Source organism: Larus michahellis, chromosome 1, assembly GCF_964199755.1.
Source record: "Larus michahellis chromosome 1, bLarMic1.1, whole genome shotgun sequence".
Taxonomy (NCBI): domain Eukaryota; kingdom Metazoa; phylum Chordata; class Aves; order Charadriiformes; family Laridae; genus Larus; species Larus michahellis.
The window spans coordinates 102,302,485-102,329,221 of record NC_133896.1 but is presented as its reverse complement, the minus strand read 5'-3'; the positions used below and the strand labels follow the sequence as shown (position 1 = coordinate 102,329,221).

The following is a 26,737-nucleotide window of genomic DNA, read 5'->3' as shown; positions in this document are numbered from 1 at the left end:
TTTGAAAGCTTTATTTATATAAAAAGAATGGTTGCTTGAACAACGTTGGCGAGGAGTGGGCCGACATCCAAAATATCAGTGCCGGTGGGTGGGCAGGTAACGCTTTCAGCAGTGCCAGTTCCAGCCCTCCTCCTCCTCTGCGCCCTCAGGCCTGCAACCCTACGGGACCAGCTGGAGAATGACTGGAAAGGGCATAACTCGTGGCGGCCATTTAGCATTGAATTCTCCAGTCCTTATTCCTCCGACTGTTTCTGCGGAACCCAACAGGAGGGTTACATTCCGTGCAGCTTTGCCTGGAGCTCCCCGGCCTGCACCGCTCCCCAGCGGGGGTGGGGGGTGACAGGGCCTGCGGCCCCAAGGAGCTCGGCGTCTGTTTCACATGAAGTGGCACATCCTATTTTTTAACTACCGGCTTTTTTTCCGACGCCAGGGCAGCACCCTGCGGGGCAAGCGGGACTTCCCCGGTCCCGGCACCCACGGCTGTCCTCACAGCGACTACCCGCGCGGCGCCTGGGCCGCCACGTTCACTCCAGCAGCGCTCCCGCGGAGGGACCTCCCCTCAGCGCGGCCCACGGACGGAAAGCGGCAGCAGCAGCAGCACCAGCCTCCCGAAGGGGAGGGACCGACGGCCGGGAAGCAGCACAACGTCCGCCGCCACCGGTCCCCTCAGGCCCCTCAGGCAGGGAGCTCGGCGGACTGTGTCCGCCGCTGGCCCCGCAGCCAATGCGAGCTCACGGTGGCCCACTGTTGCTAGGTGGAATAGCAGCTTTGCGCCGCGGCCAAACCCCGACCGGCGGCGAACCCCGTGCCCAATGGGAGGACTTGGAGGCGTGTGACTGTGAGGAGGGGGTGGGCGCTCGGCAGCCGTAGCAGCCAATCAGCATGAGAAAGGCTCTCCGCTGCGTACTCGGATGGGCTGCGGCGCTTGAACTGATGTGAGCAAGGCGCAATCAGAGGCGGGACGGAGGCAGTGCGGATGGGAGGTGGCGCGCGGTTTGAATTGGCGTGGGGCGGGGCGGCAGCGTCTGGCGGCGCGTGGTGGCCGGGGCCGGGGCCGGGGCCGGGGCCGGGACCGGGACCGGGACCGGGGCGCCTGCCGTCACCTGGCGCCGCAGGGAGGAGCTGCCCGCGCGCCACAGCCAGAGCCACAACCATAGCCAGAGCCATGGACCTGGACGAGGGGCTGCGGCGGAGCAACGCCCGCTTCCGGGCCTCTATCAACGGCATCTTGGAGCGGGTGAGGGCCACGCTCGCGCGCCCCCTGGCCGTTGGGCAGGGGCCGCTGGGCGGGAGCCGTTGGTAGCGGCTCTCGTCGCCGGCCAGGCGTGGGCGGCGGGGGAGCTCTGTCACAAGGGCGGCCGTGCCCCGTGGGGCCTTCCAGGCTGCCGCCGCCCTGCCGCGCACCTGCCTGCCTGTCCTAGGAGCGCGGTCTCCGATTACGGTTTCTCTTGCCGAAATGGCGTGTGGCGTGGCTTGGCCGGGCCTGGCCGCCCTCCTGTGTCCCTCTGACAGGCTCCGGAAGGCAGCACGGCCCCCTGCCCACCTCGCCTTGGGCTGTGGCAGCGCTCTCTGCTCCCCTCTTTCCTGACCGCCTCTAAGCCCTGGTGTGTCAGTACTGAGGGGTTCAGTTTCCTTTCTGTGCACTAATATGCGGTAACTGACGTTGATTTCTCTTCGTCGATTAATTATGTGTGCTGTCAGAAATACATGTGCTGTCACAAACTCCTATTTTTCCCAGCTACCAAAAGCAGCTGTCAACCAAGGCCTTATGGAGCTTTGCAGCTTGTGCTGAGGCCATGCGCTCCTATGCCTTGGCATGAGTAAGCTAGTAAGCCTCAAATACATCCATAAAACCTAGATCCGAGGTTGCCAGTATTAAATAAGGGACTTAAATATAATTCCAAGTTGTGCCCTTAACCCAAATTAGCTAGCATTAAATGAGATATTTTCAATGAAGCTACAGAAAGTAGTGGGAGACTCCCTCCACGAATCCTCCTTGCTGTAGAGCTATTTTGCGTTAAAGATGTGGGAACCATATGCCTCTGTCCAGAGATGCATGTGTTTATTCAGGAATGTCAGTGACTGGCTTATGCCTTGAAATTGAATTACTGACTTACGTGCTTAAAATGTATGTGTTTCCTCTAGGAATTGGTATTTCCACAGTGCTGAATTCTAACTTGAGCCAATAAAGCAACTTACTGACAAATTCACGGTTTGGTCAAAACAAAATTGTATAAAAACAATACTTAAAGTGCCTGTTAAAACCATTGTTTTAATCATTTATTCTAACCTTTAATTGTCCTTTTTCTTTAGTATAATCATCCTTTTGAAGATGATTTACTCATTTCCATGGAAACTCTTACTTACAATACGCCTGATGGTAAGAACTTCTTAAAGCTTCAATACTTACTCACTGTATATTTAGACTTAGTGAAGCATGCAACTGTTGGCAGTTATATAGCATTTAATTGCAACAGATATTGAATTTTGTCCACTCAGGTATGTCATTTCCTATGTAAACTTTGATACGCACATATAATACCTGGAGAGTTTATTTATATGCACCATTTTAGCTCACTGTGTGCTCTGTTTTAGGCAACAGAAAGGTGTTATTAGCAAAGTTCAGGATAACAATGGTTAATATTTGGACGTCTTGTAAAAAGATGGAGATTAGAAAATGGAGAAAAAATGGAGAACACTGAGGGGAAACAAAGGAATGGAGATATTATCATGAAGTTGATGTGCATGAATAGGTGTTATAGTTTCATCTCCGCTTAGTATTCTGAAGGCTGCTCTGAAAAATTTCTGTTATGTCAAATGTCAGGGTGCACTGGGTAGATAGTCTCTTTAACTTTCCACTGAATGTTCATGCAGTTAGCATAAATTTATACCACATTATGTCATGTCATATTTTTCCAGTATATCATTATAACTGTTAATCCATTATAAAATTGATAATGCTTATGGAGAGCTTATTGTGGAAAAAACCTCTCTTGTTCTAAAATACATTGCTCAGGGTATAAGTGGGACTTGTGACTTAGTACCTTGGTGGCTTCACTGGGAAATGGCATGTTCTGCCAGTTTTTATCATCACTGAAGTGAGGATTGTGATATGTAAATTGCCATATCAGTTCTCATATAGAAGAGCTTACTGGACATATACATGAAGTCCTACCATAGCATCAAGCCCAATGTAATTGTTGCACCAAATATGGTTTACTTTTTAAAGGCTTTTACAGACTGGGAAGTTTGCATTTTATAACGTTTTACATATATTGTCCGTTGAGAGAGGTAGAGGGAGGAAAGATGCATACAGCACTGTAATACAGTCTTCGAATTTGTAAAGTCTTGGTTATGCTTTTGGTTTAGTAACCTCTATTCAATATGGAATGAGTATGCATCTCAGTCCTGTATAGCCCTAATTGTGCCTTTGAGTAACCTCAGCTACCATGTAGTCCGCATGCATTAAATACAATTTAAAAAGAAAAATAATTTGCTTTTTTTCACCTCTTCGTAGCATCTGGGGCTGTAATGCTCTTTGGATTTTAGCTCAGTGTTGTTAGACTCAGCATGTAGTTATATATTTTTTTTCCTGACTTCTTGATTAACTTGCAATTACAAAATTCTCTTCATTTGTTTTCCTCTAAGTTTTTGTTTCAGCAATCGTATTGGAGGCTGTTCAGATTTGATAATGTTCTGTTACTATGTGACATGTTCTTCCTAGATGTTTATGTTTGTTAGAATGATAATCAGTATAAATAGAGTTGTAAGAAAAGCTATGTTTATGTTGATATCTCTTCTTATTTCTAGGACCAAAACAATGGACGGAAGTGTCAACCAAGAAACTTAGACAATGGAAGAAGGAAGTACTTCAGGTATCTAATAATATAGTTCTACAATACAGTCAAAATGTAGCAATATTTTTTTTTTCCATATATAATATAAAAAAATGGACTGGTGGCATTCACCGTCCTGAGGGATATGGGTCAGGCAAAGAGTAAAGTCAGGACCGTGAATTTTAGGAAAGCAAAATTCCAGCTCTTCAAGGAGTTAGTCATTAGGACCCCCTGGGAAACTGCCTTCAGGGACAAGGGAGCAGAACAGAACTGGCAGATCTTTAAGGACACTTTCCATAGACCACAAGAGCTCTTGATCCCGAGGTGTAAGAAATCAGGAAAGAAGGGCAAGAAACTGTCATGGCTGATTGAAGACCTGCTGGTCAAACGAAAGTGCAAGAAAGAGATGCACAGGCAGTGGAAGCAGGGACAGATATCCTGTGAAGAGTATAGGGACACTGACCAGTTGTGTAGGGATGGGGTCAGGAAGGCCAAGGCGCAGCTGGAGCTGAACTTGGCAGGGAATGCAAAGAATAATAATAAGGGCTTCTACAGGGATGTCAACCAGAAAAGAAAGGTCAAAGAAAGAGTACCCCTGCAAAGAATTGAACAAGACTGTCAAACTGGTAACAACAGATGAGGAGAAGGATGAGGTTCTCAGCGACTTTTTTGTCTCAGTCTTCACTGGCATACTCTCTTTGAGTAGACAGACCACAAGGCAGGGACTGAGAGAGCAAAGTACCTCCCACTGTAAGAGAAGATCAGGTTTGTGACCACCTGAGGAACATGAACATGCATAAATCTATGGAACCTGATGAGATGTATACCAGACTCCAAAGGTAATTGACTGATGTAGTTGCCAAGCCACTCTCCATGATATTTGAAAAGTCGTGGCAGTCAGGTGAAGTCCCTAGTGACTGGAAAAAGGGAAACACTGCACCCATTTTTTAAAAAAGGTAGAAAGGAGGACCTGAGAACTGCCAACCTGTCAGCCTCACCTCTGTGCCTGGGAAGGTCATGGAACAGATTCTCCTAGAAGCTATGCTAGGGCACATGGAGGACCGGGAGATGATTTGAGACAGCGAGCATGGTTTCACCAAGGGCAAGTCCTGCCTGACCAACTTAGTGGCCTTCTGTGATGGATTGACTACATCAGTGGACAAGGGAAGAACTGCGAATGTTGTCTGTCTGGACTTCTGTTAGGCCTTTGACACATTCCCCCACATCTTTCCCTCTAAATTGGAGAGATATGGATTTGATGGGTGAACTGTTTAGTGGATGAGGTTGCATCCAGAGGGTAGTGGTCAATGGCTCAATGTCCAAATGGAGATCAGTGACCCTGGAAACATTCAAGGTCAGGTTGGACAGGGCTCTGAACAACCTAATCTAGTTGAAGATGTCCCTGCTCATCCGCAGGGGGATTGGACTAGATAACCTTTAAAGGTCCCTTCCAACCCAAACTATTCTATGATTCTCTCTATAGGAACATTCTACTCTTGCTGTGCTGTATATTTGCAAGAGGTATTAATCAATTAAGTCAACATCTGTTTTAAAATAGGGTTCTGGGATAGATTGGTTAAGACTGTCAGATGAGATGGACTAAAATAGATGACGGTTTACCAGTGGGTAGCACCGCTAGTAAACCTGGAAAGATATCTACTTGGTTTTTTTTAAAAAAAACACTGTCTGATGGGGACGTGGACTTTCTGATCTCATCAGAATATTGTTGTTGAAGTTAAGATGCATTGAATCAATTTATCTTGGTTCAGGTAATCTGCCTTTCAATTCCGAAGGGCTTACTGGTTTCATCTTTATATTTTTTTCTGTAAAATAATGCTAGGCTAATTAAAGTATCTTTGCGGTCTCAGCATTCGCTGTCTGTGTCATGCTAAAGCCATCACTGTTATGGGCATATGATCTGTATTTTTTATTCTGAGTATTTACGTTAAACAAGCAGTCGCTTCTTTTTCTATTTCCTAAAATCACCAAAAGGACTCTAACAGTGAATTTAATGAAAATCTCAGTGTTTCTCACATAACTGTCAAAAGTCACCTTGCTGCTACATTTCTAGTGTCTGTCTAAAAAGCAAAGTTGTGGTAGCATGCCTTGGTAGTTAACACAGGAGCTGTTCTGAACCCCACAGAGTGAAGAGTGAAATTCAGTCTTGGGGAACAAGGGTGGATTTAATGGAGTCAGAAAAGGGGCTAGTTTTCCCTTTCCTTTTCCACTCCTGGTAATACCTTGTGCATCATCTACTAAGCGTTGCTGCACAACTTTACAAACTAAATCCATTAAGGACTGTAAGAGGAGTTCTCTGTCTTAGCCTCTTACGTGGACTAAGATAGCTGTAGCTTATATTCTTGTTGTGATTTCAACAGCAACAGTATGACAAGAAGTGAATGGTCAGGTAAGTTTTACCGTGTATTGTGGCTTTTCTCGTCAGGCCATGGGAAACCTGAAGGAAACTGAATGGCTATTTAGGAAGTGCCTAGTTGTGAGATATACCAAAGTAAATATGGGCACTGGTTAAAATAGCTTTATTATTCTAAGATTCTTCTGACGTGGCTTTTTTTCCTTTTTCTAATTGCAGTGTAATAGAAATCAAAGGAATGCAGGTAAGGTGTTTAAAAAAAAAAAAAAAAAGTAAGTGCTATAAATTGTCTTATCCAAAGAGTCTTGATTTAACAGAAGACATCCTAGTTTCATGCTAAGCTCTTTAGGATACTCACTGTTGTGTTTTTTTGGGGGGGAACCACTCAAAAAACCAACAGTACTTATGTTCATAAGGATTCCGAAATGTAGTTTAAAATGTTTAAGATGAGTAAATACATTATAATTGGTGTTGCTATCATTACAAGTTGATTAAAATAATCTCCCCACATCAATTAAACATTAAGCTTTTTGTTGTATTTGAAAGTTTTGTCAGATGTTCACTCAATACAAAAATTCCAACGCTGACTTATGTGGCTGTACAAGTGGAGAAATTAGGAAGTTGCTAGCTTTTTGAAAATAACTAGATAAGTAGGCATATTAAAAAATCTGTGTTAAAAGGTTCTCATGAAGTCACATGATGAGCTATCAAAAATTTAGCAGATAATATATTCTGTATATTGAATGAATCAGACTGCCTGCAGGAGGAAGTAGTGTGTAGTTATTTCATTAGAGATCAAGTATCATGATGGAAGTCAAATCAAGACTGCACATCAAAGCGTAATTCTGATACTACTTAGGGAGGTGTATGACATCTGAAGATTTTTTCATTGCTCTGAAAAGGAGCTGTATGTTCCAACAAAATACGTGTTTTTACTGGGATAAATGATGGGGGGAAATTATGATGTGTAGTACAGCGCAGGTATGTTGGGCTTTATTTTCTGAAGGTTTTGAGGTGATTTTTTTGATGTTGTTTATTTTATGACATTCATCTGAGAAACTTTTATGCTGAACACCTGAGGACAAAACACAACCTAGTGTCTCTCTCCCTCTACAATCCTACCAAAAACTTTGTCCATACAGGGTTCGGGTATAGACTTTGAATCAGCCTATGAAATAAAAATGTTGAGCCGGGGAATAAGAGTTTGATACAAAAAGATTCAGATGGCCCATACCTTTGCCTCTAATTTTTAGAAAATATGTGCTGATGGGTCTGAATAGTACAATAAATGACTAGCTACAATCTGCGATAAAACTCAGAAAGGAACAGCAGCTGGCAGTTAGTTTTTTAAAAGATACAGTATTTGAAGTCTTTTAGAAGTAATTTTTTGTTAATTTTTTGTGTTTTGACCTAAGGTTTGAATGCCTTAAAAGTTCTTACTGAAGGAATTTACTTGGAGTTTCTTTAATGCTACAAAGGCTTGATCTAATTAATTTTAAATTTAGTGTACTGCATTACAGATAAGGTAGAAAAGCTTAGACACATTACACATTTTTTCCAAATTTTAATTTAATATAACTTGAGCAAAGTCTTTATAATTTAATTAGGTTTTAAGTTATCCTAGGGAAAAATTACTTAACTAAATATTGAAGGTGTGGGAATAGCACTAGTGTTGACAGCTTTTGTTATAAGGAAAAACCTGCTTTTTACAGACTTATATGTATTTATATGCTATAAAAGATAGAATCTCATGGATTTTGTTCAATTTAAGCAAATCATATCTTGCACTGACTTTTTTATTTGGAATACAAAAGTACATGGAATAAGCATTTGAGCTGTCTGATTGTGGTTGGTCTTACCCTTTAAATCCCAAAACACACACCAAAAAAAACCCCAACCCAAGAACAACAACAACAAAAAAATGCTGCTTCTGGCTATGGATTATTAAAGCTAATGTGCACATTTTACCTGTTCTTGTTCTATACTTTTAGATGGGCCTGATGTGTGTTTTCAATTAGGATACATAAAGTTCTGCGCTATGAAGTGCGAACATTTGAAATCTCTTTATAAGACCCAGATACTTATTAATGAACTCCTTCTCTTGGAATATAACTTGTGTTATTTTTTCCAACTCACAATTCTGAATTTTTGCTGGAATCTAGTTCTACTATTTGGTTAAAATGTCTGGTACCCCTATGACGTTTTACCGGGTAAAATGACAATCTTTTGAGTGTTGGTTTTGGGGTTTTTGTTGTGTTTTTTTGTTTTTTTTAATATATGACAGTTCTGAGTATGGGAGGACCAACTATGTTAAATTTCAGTTTCCAAGAAGAGCAATATTTCTGTTATATATTAGCCACTTAAAATTGTTTCTTTCCTTGAGAATTTTTTTTAAACGAAACACTCTCAGTGGTGTTTCATAGATCTTGCTCGGTAAGCAATTTCAATGGGACATTACCATGTTATTCTGATTTCCTGTGTTCCTAATCAGGAAATGTTTGGAAAATGCTTTATTCAGCTTCTGGGAAAAAAAATGCTAATATATTCTAAAGGAAGCATTACTGTAGTTTTTTGCAAAGTAGTGAACATAAATTTCCTGAGAAGGTTACGAGCTGGAGCCAGAGCCTTCTAGTTATATAATATGCTTCATTAACTTTATATGAGAGAGTGGCTTTATGCCTGGTTTCCAACTGGTTGGAAGACTGTGCCTAGAATAGTTAGCAATGGTCTGTGTGCAAACTGAAGGGAAAAATGACGGATTTTTTTTCTCAGGACTTGTCCTGAGCAAATTACTAGTTTATACTTTCATTAACTAAATAGTAAAAGAGGGGATACCCTTAATTAATTCACAGATGATACCAAGTAGGGATGGCCACTGTGAAAGATGGTCTGACAAATTGGGGCTAAAACTAAAATTAAACTTTGTGTAATTTCATGCAGAGAATTTCAAAGTATTAGACTTATGTAGGAATAACCAATTGCAGGAAAAGGCAATTTTGAAGGCTACTTCAGCCAATCAAGAATGTCACTCTGTTGTGAAAATAGTGCACGCTGTGCTAGAGGATATGCACAGATGCCCAGTATACAAAGCACACAAAACAGGTTTTCTGTACTGTTCCAACAGTGATAAAACTTGTGGTGGAGTTCTTTGTTTTGTATTCGATAGTAGCTTGACTAGCTAGAGAGAGTCAGAAAAAGGCAAAAATTACTAAATGATAGGGGATGGGTTTGAGGAGAACAAAAGAGAGCCTCTAGGTTTCTGGTTTGAGCTGGGATAGAGTTAATTTGTTTTTTTTCTAGTGGTTGCTGTGTTTCAGATTTGGTGCAAAAGCAATGTCAATAATGCATATTGGTTTTAGTTGTTGCCAGGTGCTGTTCATATTTTTCAAGGACTTTTTCCAGCTAAATAAATATTAGAAAAGCTTTCCAAATGTAAACATAAGGAAGTCCTGAAATACCTTTCTTAGACATTATGGAGTTGCTCTTAAGAATGGGTAAGACTTCTCCTAGAGGTAAGTTAGGTATAGTTGTTCCACTTTAAAATGGAAGAAGGAACAGATGGCATCTTTAGGTTCCTTTCCATATGCTTTAAGCCTTTAGAAAACTGGATGTATTATTTAATAGTGCCAAGCATATGAGGTATTTATAGGAGTAAATAATACCTATGTGCTTGAGTTAGGTATGAGAAGTTTTCTCAACATTTAACCAAAAAAAAAGTAAATCACTTGTGATATTTGACATCAATTTATCTGGAAACAGAAATGTACAAAAAAGCAAGAACAACAATTCTTCATTAAACAGAAACTTGTTTGATGACGGTCTTGAGTAGGGTAAACGTATCTGCTACAGCACATGTATTATTTTTATAATTTAAGTCTATCACATGCATCCAATCATGAGATGTCACACCACAGCTTTACTATCAGCAGAGTCGTACGTTTAGAAATACAGATCTTCTCTTTTGGGAAAGATTAAATTTCTGTAATTTATGCAGTATTAGCTCTAGACTTAGGCAATAATTCTTACATGCAAATCATAATCATATGCACTGCATGCAGACCAGAGAGCTTGTCGCTTGTTATAGACACCTTTTCTAAATCTACAAGGCAATGGTTAGAAATGTAACTTTTTTCAGCATCATCAAAACAGTTTGCAGTCTGAGTAGTTTTAATAGCAACAATATCTGGCTTAGAAGCTAATTGTGAAGTAAGCTTATATGGAAGTCACATTTATTTGAAGGTAGCTACTTTCTGTGGTCTAATGCGTTTGGGGTTTTATTTAAGTCTGAGTTGCAATAGCTAATGAAGAACAAAGTATAGATTCAAATGTAAAAAGGGGAGATGTCTGCTAAATTAAACAGCTCTTATACTCTTTGTATTTCTTCTGCTTCTTATGAAATAAAGGGCGGGGGGGCACAAAGTTTGTGGGTGAGTCTATCTATGCACGAAGACAGGCATAGCAGTTTTGGAAGGCTCCCTTGCCAAAAATCATGAAAAAGATGCAATAGAGGTTTGGGGCTCTACCCTCAGGCTTCGGGAGTAGTTAGTCTTTGTCTTATTCTTTTCAATATATGCAAAGAAAAATGCACAAAAAGTTTGTATTTGTCTTCCGTTTCTACAAGTGATACCACCTGATAAAGGGCCAAATTGTATTTTCTCTGGTGCTTCATGGGTTAAGAAGAAAATATGTAATATGGTAGATGTGCACCTCTGATAGAAATTAGTCTGCCATATTTGACTAGGATGTTGTTCTGTCACTTGTCTGTCCTTTGTTTCAGTCTATGCATGTTCTCCATTTGTTAAATGTTTGTGTTAAATATTTTTCAAAATAAATAGGAGTATATACAAATGAAGAATTAATGAGTTCAGGTACAAAATTGATCTGTGATCTATCAAATTGAAATAGAATTATTTTTTGCCTCCCACGCATGCTAAGATATCTCAAAACAACAGACTTCTGAAGCAACAGATTTTGAAGATGGACATTCAACAATACATCAGGTATGGGCACCACATTGCATCTACTTTTAGAAAGCCTCTTTGTAAAAAGTGTATTTATGTAGTTAAAAACTAAAAAATTAATCATGAGCAGGTGGTCCTGTACCATAGCTGTAAAGTTAGATTTTTAAAGACCTACTAATTGCTGAATTGAATCATTTTATTCTCCTTACATAAGTACTTCTGAAAAAATTGAGGGCATAAAGTATTTTGCTGCAGTTCTTCAAACCTCATGTATCTCCAAACCTCAGGTATCTTATTAAACAATTGCTTTCTATTTCCCCTCATATAGTTCCCCGCGTGTAGTGCATTATTTTATGAAAGATGTGTCTTTACCTACCAGGTACATGATTGTGTAAAATTAAAATGTTCATATTCTGGTTAATGTTGATCATCTAATATACTTCCCCTGATTGTTTCCTCCCCCCGATAGGCTCTGTGCTTTGAGTCGGTGATAAATTCAAGTTCTGGACATCTGTATGTGGTGGTCTAATACATTTTGTGATGGTGGATTCATGCAATTTTAATTTACTTTTATTTTTACTATGTCCCTATTCATGTTGTTTATGTGGTAGGCTTCACGTATGTTTTATATAATTATATATCCTCCCATTGTGATATTTGGGGTATTGAATAACAGCCATTGTATCAGCCATGGATTTCACCTGAATTCTGCTCTTCTTTTAAGTTTATTTTAAGGGAGGTAGAGCAGTTAGACATAGGCTTTAAACCACCATCAAGTGTCTTTTCAGTTAAGCAATATGTGTGTCTAACTTTTTTTAATTATGATGTGTACAGTCTGTGGTTGTATGGAACAACTTCTTTTGACTCCATCTTTTTATGGAGAAAATATTCAGCATTTGAAGGGTGATATGGGCCATCTCACTGGTCACTCCTAATTATTTGTTCTACATAGATGGTAGTTAGGATTGTCTTACTTTATTGGTGTCATTTTAACACACACTGATTTTGTGATTGAACTGGACAGAATAGATTTAGACTTTTTTAAAAGACATTCTGAAGAATGTGATGTTAGATGTAGATTGCAAACATTTAGAAAAGGCTCCTTTTCTGTGAAAATGAGCTTTTTATGCAACTATCAAGACTTCTACAAAATAGAGCAAAAAACTATTTGAAATATCATATATAGATTGTTTGAAGTAGGTAACTAAGAATTGTTTAAAGTGGACAGTTAAGAAACTTTCCTTATACATTGCAATCCATAGAAAATCCCCAGTACATATTGATAAAGATTTGGTGGTTAGAATTCATCTGTTATATGTTTTTTGCTCTTGTTGTATAATAACTTCTCCTTGACTTATTTTTCTGAATATAGAAGGTCTGGGAAGAAAATAGTTTTCCCCATTGATGTGAATTGAGACAAATTTGTGTACGGATTTGTTAGTAAAGATGGTGTCATTTGGACATAGTTGGTGGAATATGACTGGGTTTGTTTCACTACCACCACCACCCCCAAAAACCTGAGCAAGTAGTGAGAGCAGAAAATTCTACAGACTAGTTAATATAACTTATGCTACTAAGTCTTAAAATTCCTTTCATGTGCTTTTAAGGTGTCTCCTGAGGAATCTCATGTGGATGCATCTGACATAGGTGAGTATTTTAATTTACTTTTTAGCTACCATTTTTTTTAACTTTTTGAAAAAGATTGCAAGTAACTTTTTCACAATTTTCTAATATAGTAATAATAAATTTAATACGTGTTCTGTACCCTTACAGAAAGTAGAGAATAGGAATAACAAGAGACTGAGGTACTGGTAGTACTTTGAAATCAATATCCACATTCCTCCACATTCAGTTCTGAATTCCTGACATGTTGGAAAGTCAATGTGGAATATGTTCAGTTGCCTTTTCTTAATAAAGAAAGGAACAGTGAAATTAAAACTTCGGCATAAATGGGAATAGAAGATTTATTAATAATTAGTATACATTAATTTGTAGTGGTCTGGTAAACATGGATATGGCATTCAGCTGCAACAATACATCTTCAGGAGAGTTTGTAACAGTTTCAGCATCAGTCTTCTGGCCTGTCTGCAAAGTTTTGTGTGGTTTTGACCTTGTGTTCCCAAATAATTATTTGATTGTATTAGTTAGTGATAACAATATCTGAATGAATATTTTTGAAATATTTAAAACTGGTATTACTCAAGATCTTTAGATTCTTGTGCATATAAAAACTTACTATTTTGCATAAATTAGACTATGTCTAGGAGGTAACCAGCATTTAATGATTAAAAGAGCAGTTGCAGCAAAATATGGGTAGCTAGGGTTTAAACGCTCTGATATGAATTAGGTGCTTCATACACATAACTATCTCCAAGGCAGATGATGACCTCTCTGTTGAGGAAAAATAGAAAAGAGCAATCTGAAATTTGTCCTCCTGTCATTTGAGAGGATAACTTCAAGTATCTATTTGAATGATAAAATAATTTCTGCAAATTTAGAAAATGTGACTTCTTTTTTTCTTAACCTGCGCAATTAAATAAAGGAAGCAAATTTCAGAGGCATCTGTAGCTTAGCTTCTATAAGTGTCCTTTGTGTCTTTTGCTCTCATGGGATGAATGACTGATGCAGTTCAGGCTCTGGTACCTTCATAGCAGCATACAGTAATATAATTAGAGACCCCTCCTCCTTCTCTTGTGAATGTTGTAGGAAGAGACTGGAGGGGAGCTGCCTTGGTAAGTCCCAGCTATCTCCAAATACAGTAAGACCTAGAAATTAGTTTCCTAGAGATGTGGCATTGGATTCCTCACTTAAAAATGGAATTCACCTAGATGTTTTGGGTTTTTTTGTTGGGTTTTTTTTTTGGTTTTTTTTGTTGGTTTTTTTTAAAATATCTAAAAGGTTAGCAATAGGGCATGCTAACTGTTAAGAAAAAAGCATGTCTTCAGCTGCTTTAGCTAAAACTTTAGCTTTGGCAGTTTTTTTCCATTTTTAATATTCATACAGAATGCTTCACACTTCTCAGTGAAGCCAGTGTTTCTTCCAGGTATGATACAGTATTTTTGTCCTAAAAGTATGCAAAGACTATCAACAGCAAGTACAAATTAAGTGAAACCGCTATCACCTGTATCTGCAAGTATTGGTCTGCCCTTACTAGGGAAAATTATTAGGTCTACCTCCTTTGGTTTCACAAAAAGTAGCATGGCAAAGGATAGTGATATCTGAACGATTTCCTATGTCTATTAGGATACTATCACAGAAAAAAGTCATTTATTTAGAGAGAAAGGGGAAAGTTCAGTCTGAATTGTATATTTATCTAAGAGTATTTTAAGTTTATAAGATCACATCAAAGTCAAACTTAAAATTTACAGTAACCCCCTTACTAACATATCATCTTTTAAATAAGATACATCTTTTAGGTAATGATAGTGTATCGAGTACATGTCCAGTGAAGTAACTTTCTGTATTATAGGTCAAATTTTCCAGAGAGAAAGGTGTGAGTTTTCATTTTTCCTATCTTCTTCACTTGTGGAACGAAGGTATTCCTGAGTTTCCCTTTTGGCCTTTAAAAACACATTAAAGTTCCCTGAAGAAGATACTTCACTTTTGCCATGCTGTGCCATGTTCCTCTGCTAATAATTAATGTTCCAGTGATTTGAAGTATGACTGAAAATACATTGAAGACATACTAAAATTACACTTTTGTGAGGTTTGAGACCTAGAAGAGTATTCAACTTGTGTACAGATCAATTCATTCTATGATACAAGCTGTTTTCTAATTATTTGTAATTGGCACGATGGAGTTGACCATTCCTGAACACTGGAATTGTTACCTTTATCTCGAGAACCTCCCATTTTTGTAGCAGTTTAGTCTGGTCATCTCAGTGACCATTTAGGGAGCAGTTTGCGAGTTTCGTGCCCAATTCTACTGGAGGAAGAAGAGTGTGCGGTAGAAAGAGAGTATCAGCTGTTACAAGACAAACTGGAGGCTGAAAATTTTCCAGATTAAAACATTAATATTCTTACTGCTTCCTCCACTATTGATGCTTAGTAACTGATTTCCTGTGGATAAAGTGACCACAACTTTGTCTTCCTTTAGTCATGCGGGAAGAAACTTTGATAATCTGACAGGTCTGGGTTTCAGTTCTAATAAAATAATCCTACTGGGGTCAGGTAGACTGTCAAAGCCAACCATCTTATTACTCAACATTTTTACCGGAAGATGTGAAATTGTGTTGTATTATTAGTATACCACCCACAAAGATAGTATTTCTTTCATATGTGTCTTTATCCTAGCTCTATGGCAGCAGCTGTCCACAGAGTTTTAGATGATGATTGCACTGACAGGGAACAAAAAAGGAAGATGGGATTAGCTGGAAAAGATTTTCATTCTTTTTTTTTGGTAATTTAAGAATAGTATGAAGAGGCAGTGATGTGGTAGGTATTGTAACCAAGATGTTTTTTTCATTCATTGGTTTCCTTTACAGGGTTATTCTCTTCTTTCCCTCATGGTGAACACGATTGTGGGACAAAGATATAACAGGGAAATTTAGAAATCGGGGCTTACAGTGCAATCACGTGTCTTATGATCGTGAAAGACTGAAGCTTTAGCTAATGATGAATTGGAAGGTCTGTCTACATCTAGCAAAAAAATGTTTTGTTGCATTTCATTCACAAAAATACTCAAAATATCTAAAAATTGAGTTGAAGATTTGGACTTGGTTTTTAATATTCTCAAATCTGTCTTATTTCTCACCTTGGTAGTCCTAAGGCAGTCTTGACAATAAGAAACTAAGAAAAGGAAGCATGGTAGAAGGTCCTTACTATCTTTGTTGAGATATTTAAGAATGTAGTGGGAAATAAGTGGGAATGATACATAATGAATAGTGAATCTTGCAGAGCAATGCTTTTGAAAATATTTTACTCTCTGAAATGGTTAACATAAATCTTGAAGAACTGGTTGCAAACAAGTTCTCTTTACTTTTCTTTGTTCCCCTCGAGTGATTTATGAACCTATAAACCATGCTTTTCAATTGGACTTGAAACAGATAAAAAGTTTTAGTGTAGAAAACTGGTTTCTAAAATGAAACCAGTTTAGTCTATAAGTTATACAGTGTATGTTTAAAAATATTTCTGTTTTGGTTTTGAATTCAACTAGATTTTATTTAGTGTTTATCTTCAAATTGTAGATGAAGAAAGTGATGCTGATATAGTTTCAGTAAGAAGAAAATTTGAAGACATTCACTTCCAGGTAAAAATTTCTGATGCCTAATATAATGGAATAATTTTGTATTCAATAGAAACGATTGAACTATTTGAATAGCTTACATGTGTCTGATGAGTTGATGCACGTCAACAGAAGACTCTATGTAGTCTGCATCTTACTGCACATTTTTAGTAATACAGCAAATGAGATGTTAAGTAAATAATATCATGAAGACCAATATGAAGTAATATTATGTCTTGGTATTATTAGTATACCAGAGGAAGCCATACAATGTATTGCATAGAACAGGCAACCATGAGAAAGGCTATTACAGGTATGGGAAAAGAAGAACCAGATGAATCACAAAGTGAAAACACTTATAAAAATATGATGGCTCACCTGAGAGTCTAGCATAAACAGGCAACATCATTTAAAAAAAAAAAAAAGTAAATCTGAAATAATGGCTACCATAACAAAAGCAGACGGGAATCTTCTGCTGTTGTTTCCCAAACTAGACTATGCGTATCAGGACTACACAGAGTAGTTACATTGATGAAGAAAAGTACAAGACACGCTTTGTGTGTTCAGCCATTCTAATCCTGTGTTCTGCTTGCTCAAATACAATTACCAAAAATTTAATTTACTTTCTTTACTTGTTTAGCATAGTGCTAGGCATTGTTATGACTCTGACAACAGCTAATACAAACTGCTTCAGAAAGTGAGACTTTTATTGATGAAAAACATTTGCCATTTATCACCAAATGCTTTTAGATTTTACATAGAGCTGCATTACGGAGTAGACCTTAATTTGTATATGAATTAATGGGATGTTAATAATACATATAAAGATTTGCAGCTGTAATTACCAGTGCTTTGCAACCTAATACTAGTACTTTTTTTTCTTTTTTGGGTTTGTTTGTTTGTTTTTATCAGTGAGTCTTCTGAAGCAGTGTGTGTGCTTTTCATTGCATCAATAAACTAGCTAGTTATGTCTTTTTATATGTCTTCACATACAGTTCCTTCTCAGGATTTTTTTTCTTTTTGACATGAAATGTATACATTCAAAATAAGTTTATGCTAGTTCGATATCTTCATCTGAATAATACTATTTTGAAACAAATCTTAAGTAATATGTTTGGGTTCATCAGTGTCAGTAAATTCTGTGGGTTTTAATTATTTTTTTCCCCCCTCTAAGAATGCGTATGTACATGATGAGAATACTCAAGAGAAAGGAAACATTCAACTGGATGCGCTAGTGCAAGACTATGCTAGAAAAATTCCCAAATGGATTACGGTAATATATATCTCCTGTTTTAAGTTATTAGCTAATTAGAATAAAATAAGAACTCTAACTGCAGTACAATGAATTCTAATACAATTTCTCTGCTGTTCCATCATTGTTCCTCTCCTGCTTGCTGTCTGTATAAATATCACAGTATATCAGGTCTCTGACAGCAATGATTTGTAAGAAACAAACAGAGCAGGTGATTTTTACTCATTTTTTTTTTTTTACTTTTATGCTTTGTTCTTTGAACAAAGTGTGTTATGTGCAAGTTTATCTTCACTTCAGTAAGTTTTCTGAAAAGCCTAAATTTGAGGTTTGTAGAGAAAAAAGGAGTTTTAGCTATATTTTGGTTTGGGGGTGAGAGGGATTGGGGACGAAGGGTTACGTTACATGGTACAGCTTCTGTTTCCTACTGGAGTTGCCAGAGATGTATAGATTATCCGGGGATATATATCCATATATAAATTCTCATATTTGCGAAAGGGATTAAAATATGATACATAATGTAGAAGCTGAAAAGATGATAAATAACTTTCCAAGATTTAACTGATAACTCTTAAAAATTGTTAATGAAGTCTTAAACTAGACTTTTTCTTCCTTGAAGCCCCTTAGAACCATAACTCTGTCCAGGACCTAGTATAGTAATGACCTAGTATATTAAGGAGAGAGAGTAGGAGGAGTCAGAAATAAGGTTTTGATGTTACCTTTAACAAGCAAAAAATTCAGGGTATTAGATTATGTGACTTCCCCCCCCCCCCCCCCCCCGTTTGTTTTTCAGAGAGTACCTCAAGAGGTGTCAGAAGGTCCTCATTTAGCTTCACCAGTGCAAGAACTTATTGGTATGACTAAATCTTTTGGGTGTTGGTCAAAAATGTTAGTTACGAAATGTGTTTTTATTAAAATTTATTAGAAATAAATAGTTAATTTATTGAAAGCACAGAGGCACTTTTTATCCAACAGAAAAGTTCAACAGGCTGGATTCTTGAAGAAAAGTTAGACGTGATTTTCTGTATGGCAAAATGTATTTGAAAACTAGAAAATAAATAACTTGCATGTGTAAAACCACCTTCTTTTAAATAGCCTAAGAAAAAAATGCATATTTACAGAGTTCAGCAGCATTAAGCTTAATTAAATGAAACCATTATTTTCTGTTTCTACTTATTTTAAATTCAAGAAATGTATTGAATGGCTTTGGGTCTGCTGGTAACTGGTACTTTGCTAATAAACTAACTTTCTTCAGAAGCTCTCTAGACTTGATGCAAACCTAAGATACAATTTTGATGTAAATATTTCAAGCCTAACAACTACAGAAACTATTTTCTTCATTGTGCTTTTTGGCAAGAAAAGCTGCACTGGCACTAGCCAAGTACAAAGCTTTCAAATAATATGGAAATAGACTAACAAAACCCATAGGATAAGGCTGTTCCTCCTGGTCAGAAATCACAATGAGCAAAGCAGTCTGCCTCTACAATGAAAATATTTTATATCTGTTTATTAAGCTATTTTAAAATATATTTTTTTCCAGCACATATAGCATTGGAATAATATGCTAATTCAATATAGTTAGGAAAAACCTTTTAATTCTTTCTTAATGGATTATGTTAATCATCCGTTTAGCCTGTCAAAAAAGCTTAATGAAATATACGAAGTATATTCTTATATACTTAGTAAGACTATCTGTGCCACGTGCAATTGTTTCTAAGTCATGTAATGCATTACTGGAAGTGCCCTAATGGGTTAGGGTTTTTTTTTTTTCTTCTTCTAGTTTTGTTTTGTGATTCACTTGCGTTTTGTTTGTTTTTTTTTTTAATAGGCAACCAAGTCGCTGTTTGCAGAGAGAAAGCAGAGTTGTCAAATAAATATTTTTCATCCAGACCTCTACAGTTACAATTTTCTGCTGTTCACATTTCACCAAATACAATAACCGTACCCAGGCATCGACCTTCTCCAGAACTGAATAAAACTTGCTATGATAGTATCTTGGAAGAATACCAGTCTGCAGATGAGGAATGCTCCTGGAGCAATGTAACTCTTGCAGACTTGTATCCGGCGATGGTAGAGGTACTTACAAGGCTCATGACAAAGCAATCTCAGAGAAGAGCGTTAAAATACATATTTGGACAATTAAGGCACAGAAGATGGCATTCTAGAAGACCAAAACTCAATGTCACTGTAGACAAAATAAGAAGGTTCAGACCTCTCAAACTGAAGAATGCACTACCCAGCATATGCAGCAGTAGAAGTGAAGACATCCAGAATCAAACTTTCATAAATGAGAACAGAGAACTTTGTGATGACAAGTGTTCCAGTAATAATTTATCTGGTCTAGTACCTTATTCTTACATTGATACAAATGAAATCAAAATGGAGTACTCTTACTCAAGTTTAGAACATCATTTGGTATCTGGAAAAGGCCAGAAAGTCTCCAAACAGACTTTTCCTAATGTTATGGCTAAAATGGGAGAGACATTTCTAGTTGAAGATGAGTTACAGACTACTGTCTCGCTGAAGAATTCAAAATGCAAAGAAAGTGAAAAATTGGCTTACAAATGTTCCTCAGAATACCATTTTATAACACCTGCTGCCAGTTCAGGGTCAACAGCACTTCATCTGGAAAAAGAGAGTAAAACTCAAAAAATTGACTTTCTTTGTGGTGATACCTCAGAGTTGTGTTCATCTACTTGCAGTTCCTATGGCAATAGTAACACTTTTACACCCGTCACAAACCGTTCTCTTGCAAGAGCATCAAATACTTTGCTCATAAATCCTGAAAAAATAATTTCTGAGGGACGAATTTCTTTCCAGCGCAAGCACTCATTTTCCTCATTGTCTGTGGTGCAGAGTCCTTCAAAGATGCCTCATAAATACAAAGATGCATTTGAAAAACTCTACTACAAACTGTGTTCCAAAGACATCCAGAAGCCTTTGACATTGACAAGACCTCTTTCAAATTCACAGAACCTTGAAGAGAAAGGAAGATTAGTGAAGAGTAATTTAAGTGATTCTGTGAGGTCCAATATGCAGTTTGGTAGAGAATTTGACACCATCTATGAGCAATTGTGTAGTGAGACTGTTCCAAAACTTCCTGTGTTTCAGAGAGCTTCAAATTTAAGGAAATACGAAGGGATACACATGTCTGAAACTGTAAATGCTCTTGTTAACTCACCTGTTCGAACTTTATCTGCAATTCCCAGAGTTAAAAGACTAGGAAATTTTCAAAATGATCTTCCTTGTTCACCAGTAAAGAGACTGAAAAATATACCAGAACATTACTTTCCTTCAACAAAATGTCAACAGACTTCTCAGAGAAAAAATGCTAATCTTCAGACAGTTGGCATGGATTTTTTGAGCACATACAGTTGCAGTAACCCCAGCTTTTTTGACAGTCTCAACTGTCAGAGTCAGGTACTTAAGGACCTTGTAAAAAGAAAAAAAAAGTTGTGCACTTTTGCTGGTATTTGGAGAAGGGCTTAAAAACGGATTAGAGCTGGAAGCTGTTTAAACTAGTGACAGTATACTTCTTGTGCTATTTGGTCAGTAGGATGGTTTTACAGGTTTGGGGGATTTCTATTTGCTAAAATCTAAGTTGTATGAGGTCTCCTGGATCGTGTGAGGAAGCTCACTGTGTTTAATAAACTTGAAAATGGTTATAAAACGCTCATTAGAAGATTTTGTTACCTCTTAATAGACTGTGTCACTGGTTAAAATAATCTCAAACAGTGACCCTGCTAATTAAGGTGTTGTCCTTCTGAAATGATGACTTTTTATTCATTTTATAGGTGGACAAGATGAGGTAGACAAATTAGGCTTTACTCGGTTCCATTGGAATCATTAGACTTGTTGATTTAAATTTTAAATCAGGCCCTTATTTCCAGGTTCCTAGTCATTTTTTTTTTGAGGCAAACTGTTAAATAATATCTGAGTTTTTCCATCGATGTAATCTGTTGATACTTTATTTTCAGGACTCTGGATTTCATGTTTCTTCAGATAAAACTTTTCTTGCTATTCCTGGTACTTCCCTACAAGGTTAGTTTCAGAGACTTTATGAATTACTACTTCAGCAATCACAAGCCATTCTTCAAAGGGTAAATCTACAGATCTCAATAGACCACTGTCTAGGTGACAGCTCTTCTTCCTCAGTAATAATTGGGTTTGTTTAAGTGTTCCTTTAAGTAAGGAATCTATACAGAAAAGGGGTTTCAAAATCACTAATGTTTATTTTCCATTTTTTTATTTTTATGAACCTTATCATCAAGATAGGGTTCACCAAGATAACTAACTAATATGTAAAGGAAAATACTGAAGAAGGTGACTTGAAATATCGTCAACTGGTATACAAGAAGAAAATGTCAGAAGAAATGCATTTGTTTGCATGGTTCTTGCCTTGCTGCGTTTTCATTACTGATTAATTGTAAAGAATTTGATTATTTGAGGTGGATTTATCCCATCTGTCTTATTTTGTTGCCTTCAAATTTTAACTCGTATTTATGTATTACATTTGTTCTGGTATCAGCAGTTTCTTCTACTTTTACTTTTTTCTAATGGTGACAATTTATAAGCATTTTGAAGAAACCTAGCTTATACCTAAATATTTTCATAAGGAAATTTGCTCATTGAAGTATGCCAATGAAGTGTTACCAATGTCTTAATAGGCTAATATTTTCACAACGTACTGTAGTGTTCATGCTACTCAGCGTTGTTCTTAGCCTTTTCATACTACTGTTTTTCATCACCAGAATCTGGGATTGCAGATGGCCAGTCTATTCGGTTCTCAGCCGTGAAGAATTACAGCTGTCCCAAAAATGCACAGAAGAGTCACCAAGGGTAAGTGCCTTTTGAGAAAAGAAATTTCAAAAGAAATTCTTGCTGCTCTACATCTGTATTAAAGGTATGGAGGTTGTCGGCTACATGCGTGCTTCTAGAATGAAAATGAGCACGGGTGCTTGGGAGAGCCCAAGATAATCAAACCTGCAGACTTCAACACCAGGAGGCAAGTGTCTGTGGACAAAACTAGGCAGAGACCAGCATGGATGGCCAGTGAACACAAGTTAGTAAAATGGCCTAACAGAATAGCTACTCTAGTCCTTATTTTGTGTTAATTATAGAGACATTTATTATTTTGAATATAACCAGAATTGTTTTGATTCTGTGTGTTTCAGCCAACAAGTCCTCTCAGATCCTTAGGCTGTGGAGAGTGTAGCATATTGCCATTGAAAAGGACTTCCAAAAGTTAGCTTCTGTGTGGTTTGAGCATAGTTACCCGCATTTTGGCTCTGTTGGAAGATATCTGACATCCTCTGCTATTATCACTATTGGCAGTGGTTTTAGATCTCTGCAAGGAGAACGCACCTTCTTGCTCACTGGATACTGGCCTACTACACCTGCTTTTCTTAGAAAATATGTGATTTTTAAAGGATTCTCAAGTTTCAGATCTCTTGGGGTTTTAATTACAAACCAATTTAATAGGCAGCAGGATTAAAAAGCATTAAAAGTTATCTAAACAGTTTCTCATTTTTATTTTCCAAAACACTTTTGGCATTTTTTTTTTTTTTTTCCAAAAAGTCTACTTTGGCACCACAAGATCTGCTACCTTCCCAAACTCAGTCAAGAAATATTTTCGCCATTCTTGAGATGATCATAGAGCTAATAACAAAATTTTCTGACAATGTTCAAATTAAAACTTAAAAGGAAGCCTGAATGTATTTTTAAACTACTTGTATGGAGAACTTAACTGGAAAAGAGGCTGTATGATTTAAGGAAAAAAAAAAAAGTTTCAGTTTAAGCAAAGATGGAATTAAAACATGGGGCTTCAGAAATATATAACAATATTGATGAAGATCGTATCTGGATTATTATTGATATAATGGAAGATTGGAGGCAAGCTGATGAGTATACAATGATGTTTCTGTGATGTTGAGTATGCCCACTTAGCTAAGTAAATTTCTGTTCGGTTCTTGGATTCCCTCTTTTTTTTTTTCCCCTCACTTATTTTTCCTGACTCCATGTAAAATAGCCCTCCCTTATGAGATTAGTAATTGTTCTGAAGGAAGGAATGGTTTTCCTTTCGTTAATGCATGTAAGTGGAGAAGTTTGAGAAAGAGTAGGAAATCAGGACTTCAGAGTGCTTTCTTGCCAAGACATCTGGAATAAAATCTATTTCTTTTTTCCTTAATTACGCAAATGCATGTTTGTTGATTTGGAGCCAAAATGGAATGTCAGCTGGCTAGCTTTCTTAGGCCTGTGGGGTGATGTTCTCAGCCTTCTATGGTTCCCAGGAGCGAAGGTCGTCTTTAATGACTTCAGGGCCCTCAAGTTTTATGCCTAAGCCATGTGGCAAAATGCTCTATGTTGTAACGAATAGTTCTGGAAAGAAAAGGAATATTGTCTTCCTGTCTGTAACTTGATTGCCTTTAGAAGATGTTTATGAATGAGATTTCAGAACAGGAAATGTTCATAACTAATAAACTTTTCTTCAGCTCTGTGAGTGCTGTCCTACAGCAGCAATATATATTGCTATACTTAATTGCCAGATATAAACGGAAGTAGTTTAAAATAGATGTTAAAAAATTACACCATTTCTTAAGTAATATGCAAGGAAATAATTGTGTTCTCACTTGTATCTTCCATGTTTAGCTATTTGTGAATACATTCAAAGATTACATCTCAAAGTTTAATAGATATTTATGTAATTTAGGTTAATATAGTTGCATTACTGAGACACTAAAATGACATTAGATGAAAAGTTCCCCCCCCCCAGCTGAAAGCACAAAGCAATGCAGACAAGGAGTCCTGCTGCTGTTCACAGTCAAGATGTTCAGATATCGTGTTTTGGTGATAGGTTTCAATTTCATTCTGTTCATCGGAGTTTCAGTAAGCATGCTATTTTTGTGTAATTTGCTTTATCATCTAAACAATTCTTTTCTCTAGGGTATCCAGAAAACTAAGTTACACTGATGAGAGAGACCAAAATCCTAGCAATTCCTTGGATGACTTCCAGATCAAAGCTCACCAAGAAGCACGCGTGGATGGCTACATTGATTTTTAAAGTTTGGTTTTGTTTTGTTTTTCTTTCCTCTTCCAAGAACCAAGGATGTGTTTTATATATATACATATGTAATACACAATTAGTCCTGACTTATACGTCCCTGCAGTATAAATCTTCAGGAACTGATTTGTCCCTTCTGGCAGGGCACTTCTTACTCCTTTGGCTTCATCAGGTATTGCAGGGAATCACGGTTGTTTTCTATGGCCAAGTTTAAATTACATATTTAGTAGTGTTTATAATAACAGAATGTGATCTGTATTAACTTTTAATCTGCTGATAAGCTTTGATTCTTAACGTATTAATAATAAGTAACAAGCTCTTTCTGCTGCATTCCTGCCTATTCATGCTTTATAGATGTATCAGTATTAAATGAAAAAATCTAAACTGGGCTGGATGATGCAACTGCAGTATTATATGTTGCGACTTGTAATATGCCTGCAATTAAATTTTTATGTTAAATTTTCTAAGTCACTCACCAACGCTGACTGTTCAATAAAATTTTATAATTTTAATTGTATTTGATAGTTACGTTCTGTGTTCTGACAAAATTCTGTGTGACACAATATATATTCTAAATAAAAATCTATTCTGAACAAATGCCTGCTTTCAACATTGTATTTCAGGTATGTGAATTCTCAGGAGGAGTTTGCATACCTACACCAAATACATGAGCATGATGTGGCAGGGTCCCACGGGTTTTCATTGCTGTGTTCTTTCTTGGCAAGGAGATTGTTTTACTGGTGTCAGGTCAAGTACATTGTTTTATCGGCATTGCCCCTTGTCAGCTTTCTGAGCTCCAGAAAAGGGGAAAAAATAAAATAAAATCAACATTTTCCTTTCACTGTACTTCATTTCTGGGCAGATGGGAGTGTTTTGTGTTATTTTTAACTCTTAAAACCGAGATCTAGTTATCTTAATGTTGTTCTTGAATGGAACAAGGAGCCAGCTTCACTGAGGTTTGCTCTGCAATAAGACTAGAACTTGTGCAATATACCCACGCACATTCTATCCCTCATCGCTTGTATATTATGTTTCCTTCAACAACAGCAACAAAAGATTGTCTTTTAGAAATGCCTTTGTGGCTCATTTTACTTCCTGTTCCAGACATGGATGAACTGTAGGGAATATGCTTTATGAGCTGTCTTCCCCTTGGAATTGTTGAGGTAATTATTTCCCAATATTTCTTGATACACCAGTACTGAGAGATTACATAAATCCATTAATGTTTTGTGTTCTAAAGTAACTTAAAGGCAACCTGGAATTGAGTTTTGGACATGTTCTGACTCTAGATACGACTTCTACGCAGCAACCTGAATGCAGGCTTACCCAGGTACGAAGGTAGGTTTATTTAAACAACATAGCAATTGTTCATTGTCTCCAAGAAAATTACTTTAAAAGAATTTGAAGAGGTAGTTCTTGAAAACCCTTGAGGTGTTGGAAGGTAAGCTGATCCCAGTGCCACCTTTATGATGTTAGCAGTAGCAAAAAATGGGAGAAAGTTACACAATTATTTTTAGAGTTTGATCCTCCAACATCCACTCTTGGTCTGAAGAGCAGACTCTTCAGTATGATGTAGCCAAAAGTCTGTGTTGTTTTTCCTAACAATACTGTTTCAACAGATGCATCTGCAGTGACTGTCAGATGCGCTAATGACTACTGGAGCATACCCGTCCTACACTTACAAAGATTTTGTGCTACTAGTTGATGTCTCTTCTGTTTCGAGCTCTGTTCTTCTCTTCCAAATGATTTTACTTCTTCCACCATATTCCTTCCTGTTTACTCTTTCTTCCATTGAACTGACACTTGAATGCTAAGCTTACTGTTAATAAAAATAGCTTCGCACTGCTTCCCTCTGCTTCAAAATTTTTGTAAAGAACACTGGAAAAACAGAGTAGTTTAGAGACAGTATAAACCCAGACCTAGCATCTCCTTTTCTTATTTTGTTGTAATTAGTTGAAACTCTCTTTCTACACAAAGAATTTAACTAATATATGATTTTTTACATAGGTCTTTCTCCAATGGCTTGAAGATGGAGG

General features: G+C 37.4%; 1 protein-coding gene across 2 annotated transcripts; it reads left to right on the top strand.

The window, feature by feature from the left end:
- Nucleotides 1-564: 564 nt before the first annotated feature.
- HJURP (Holliday junction recognition protein) lies at nt 565-26,705 on the top strand. 2 transcript variants are annotated; one of them, XM_074597307.1, is made up of 13 exons: nt 565-935; nt 2,314-2,380; nt 3,811-3,875; nt 6,427-6,451; nt 11,143-11,207; nt 12,776-12,815; nt 16,355-16,416; nt 17,567-17,665; nt 18,435-18,495; nt 19,470-21,061; nt 21,619-21,682; nt 22,393-22,480; nt 24,584-26,705. In XM_074597307.1, the coding sequence occupies exons 2-13, from the start codon at nt 2,350-2,352 to the stop codon at nt 24,699-24,701; spliced, it is 2,310 nt and encodes a 769-aa protein (XP_074453408.1). In that variant the 5' UTR covers nt 565-935; nt 2,314-2,349; the 3' UTR covers nt 24,702-26,705. The 2 variants fall into 2 exon arrangements, with proteins under 2 accessions (XP_074453408.1, XP_074453397.1); XM_074597296.1 differs by lacking the exon at nt 565-935 and adding an exon at nt 1,079-1,237.
- The last annotated feature ends 32 nt before the right edge of the window (nt 26,706-26,737 follow it).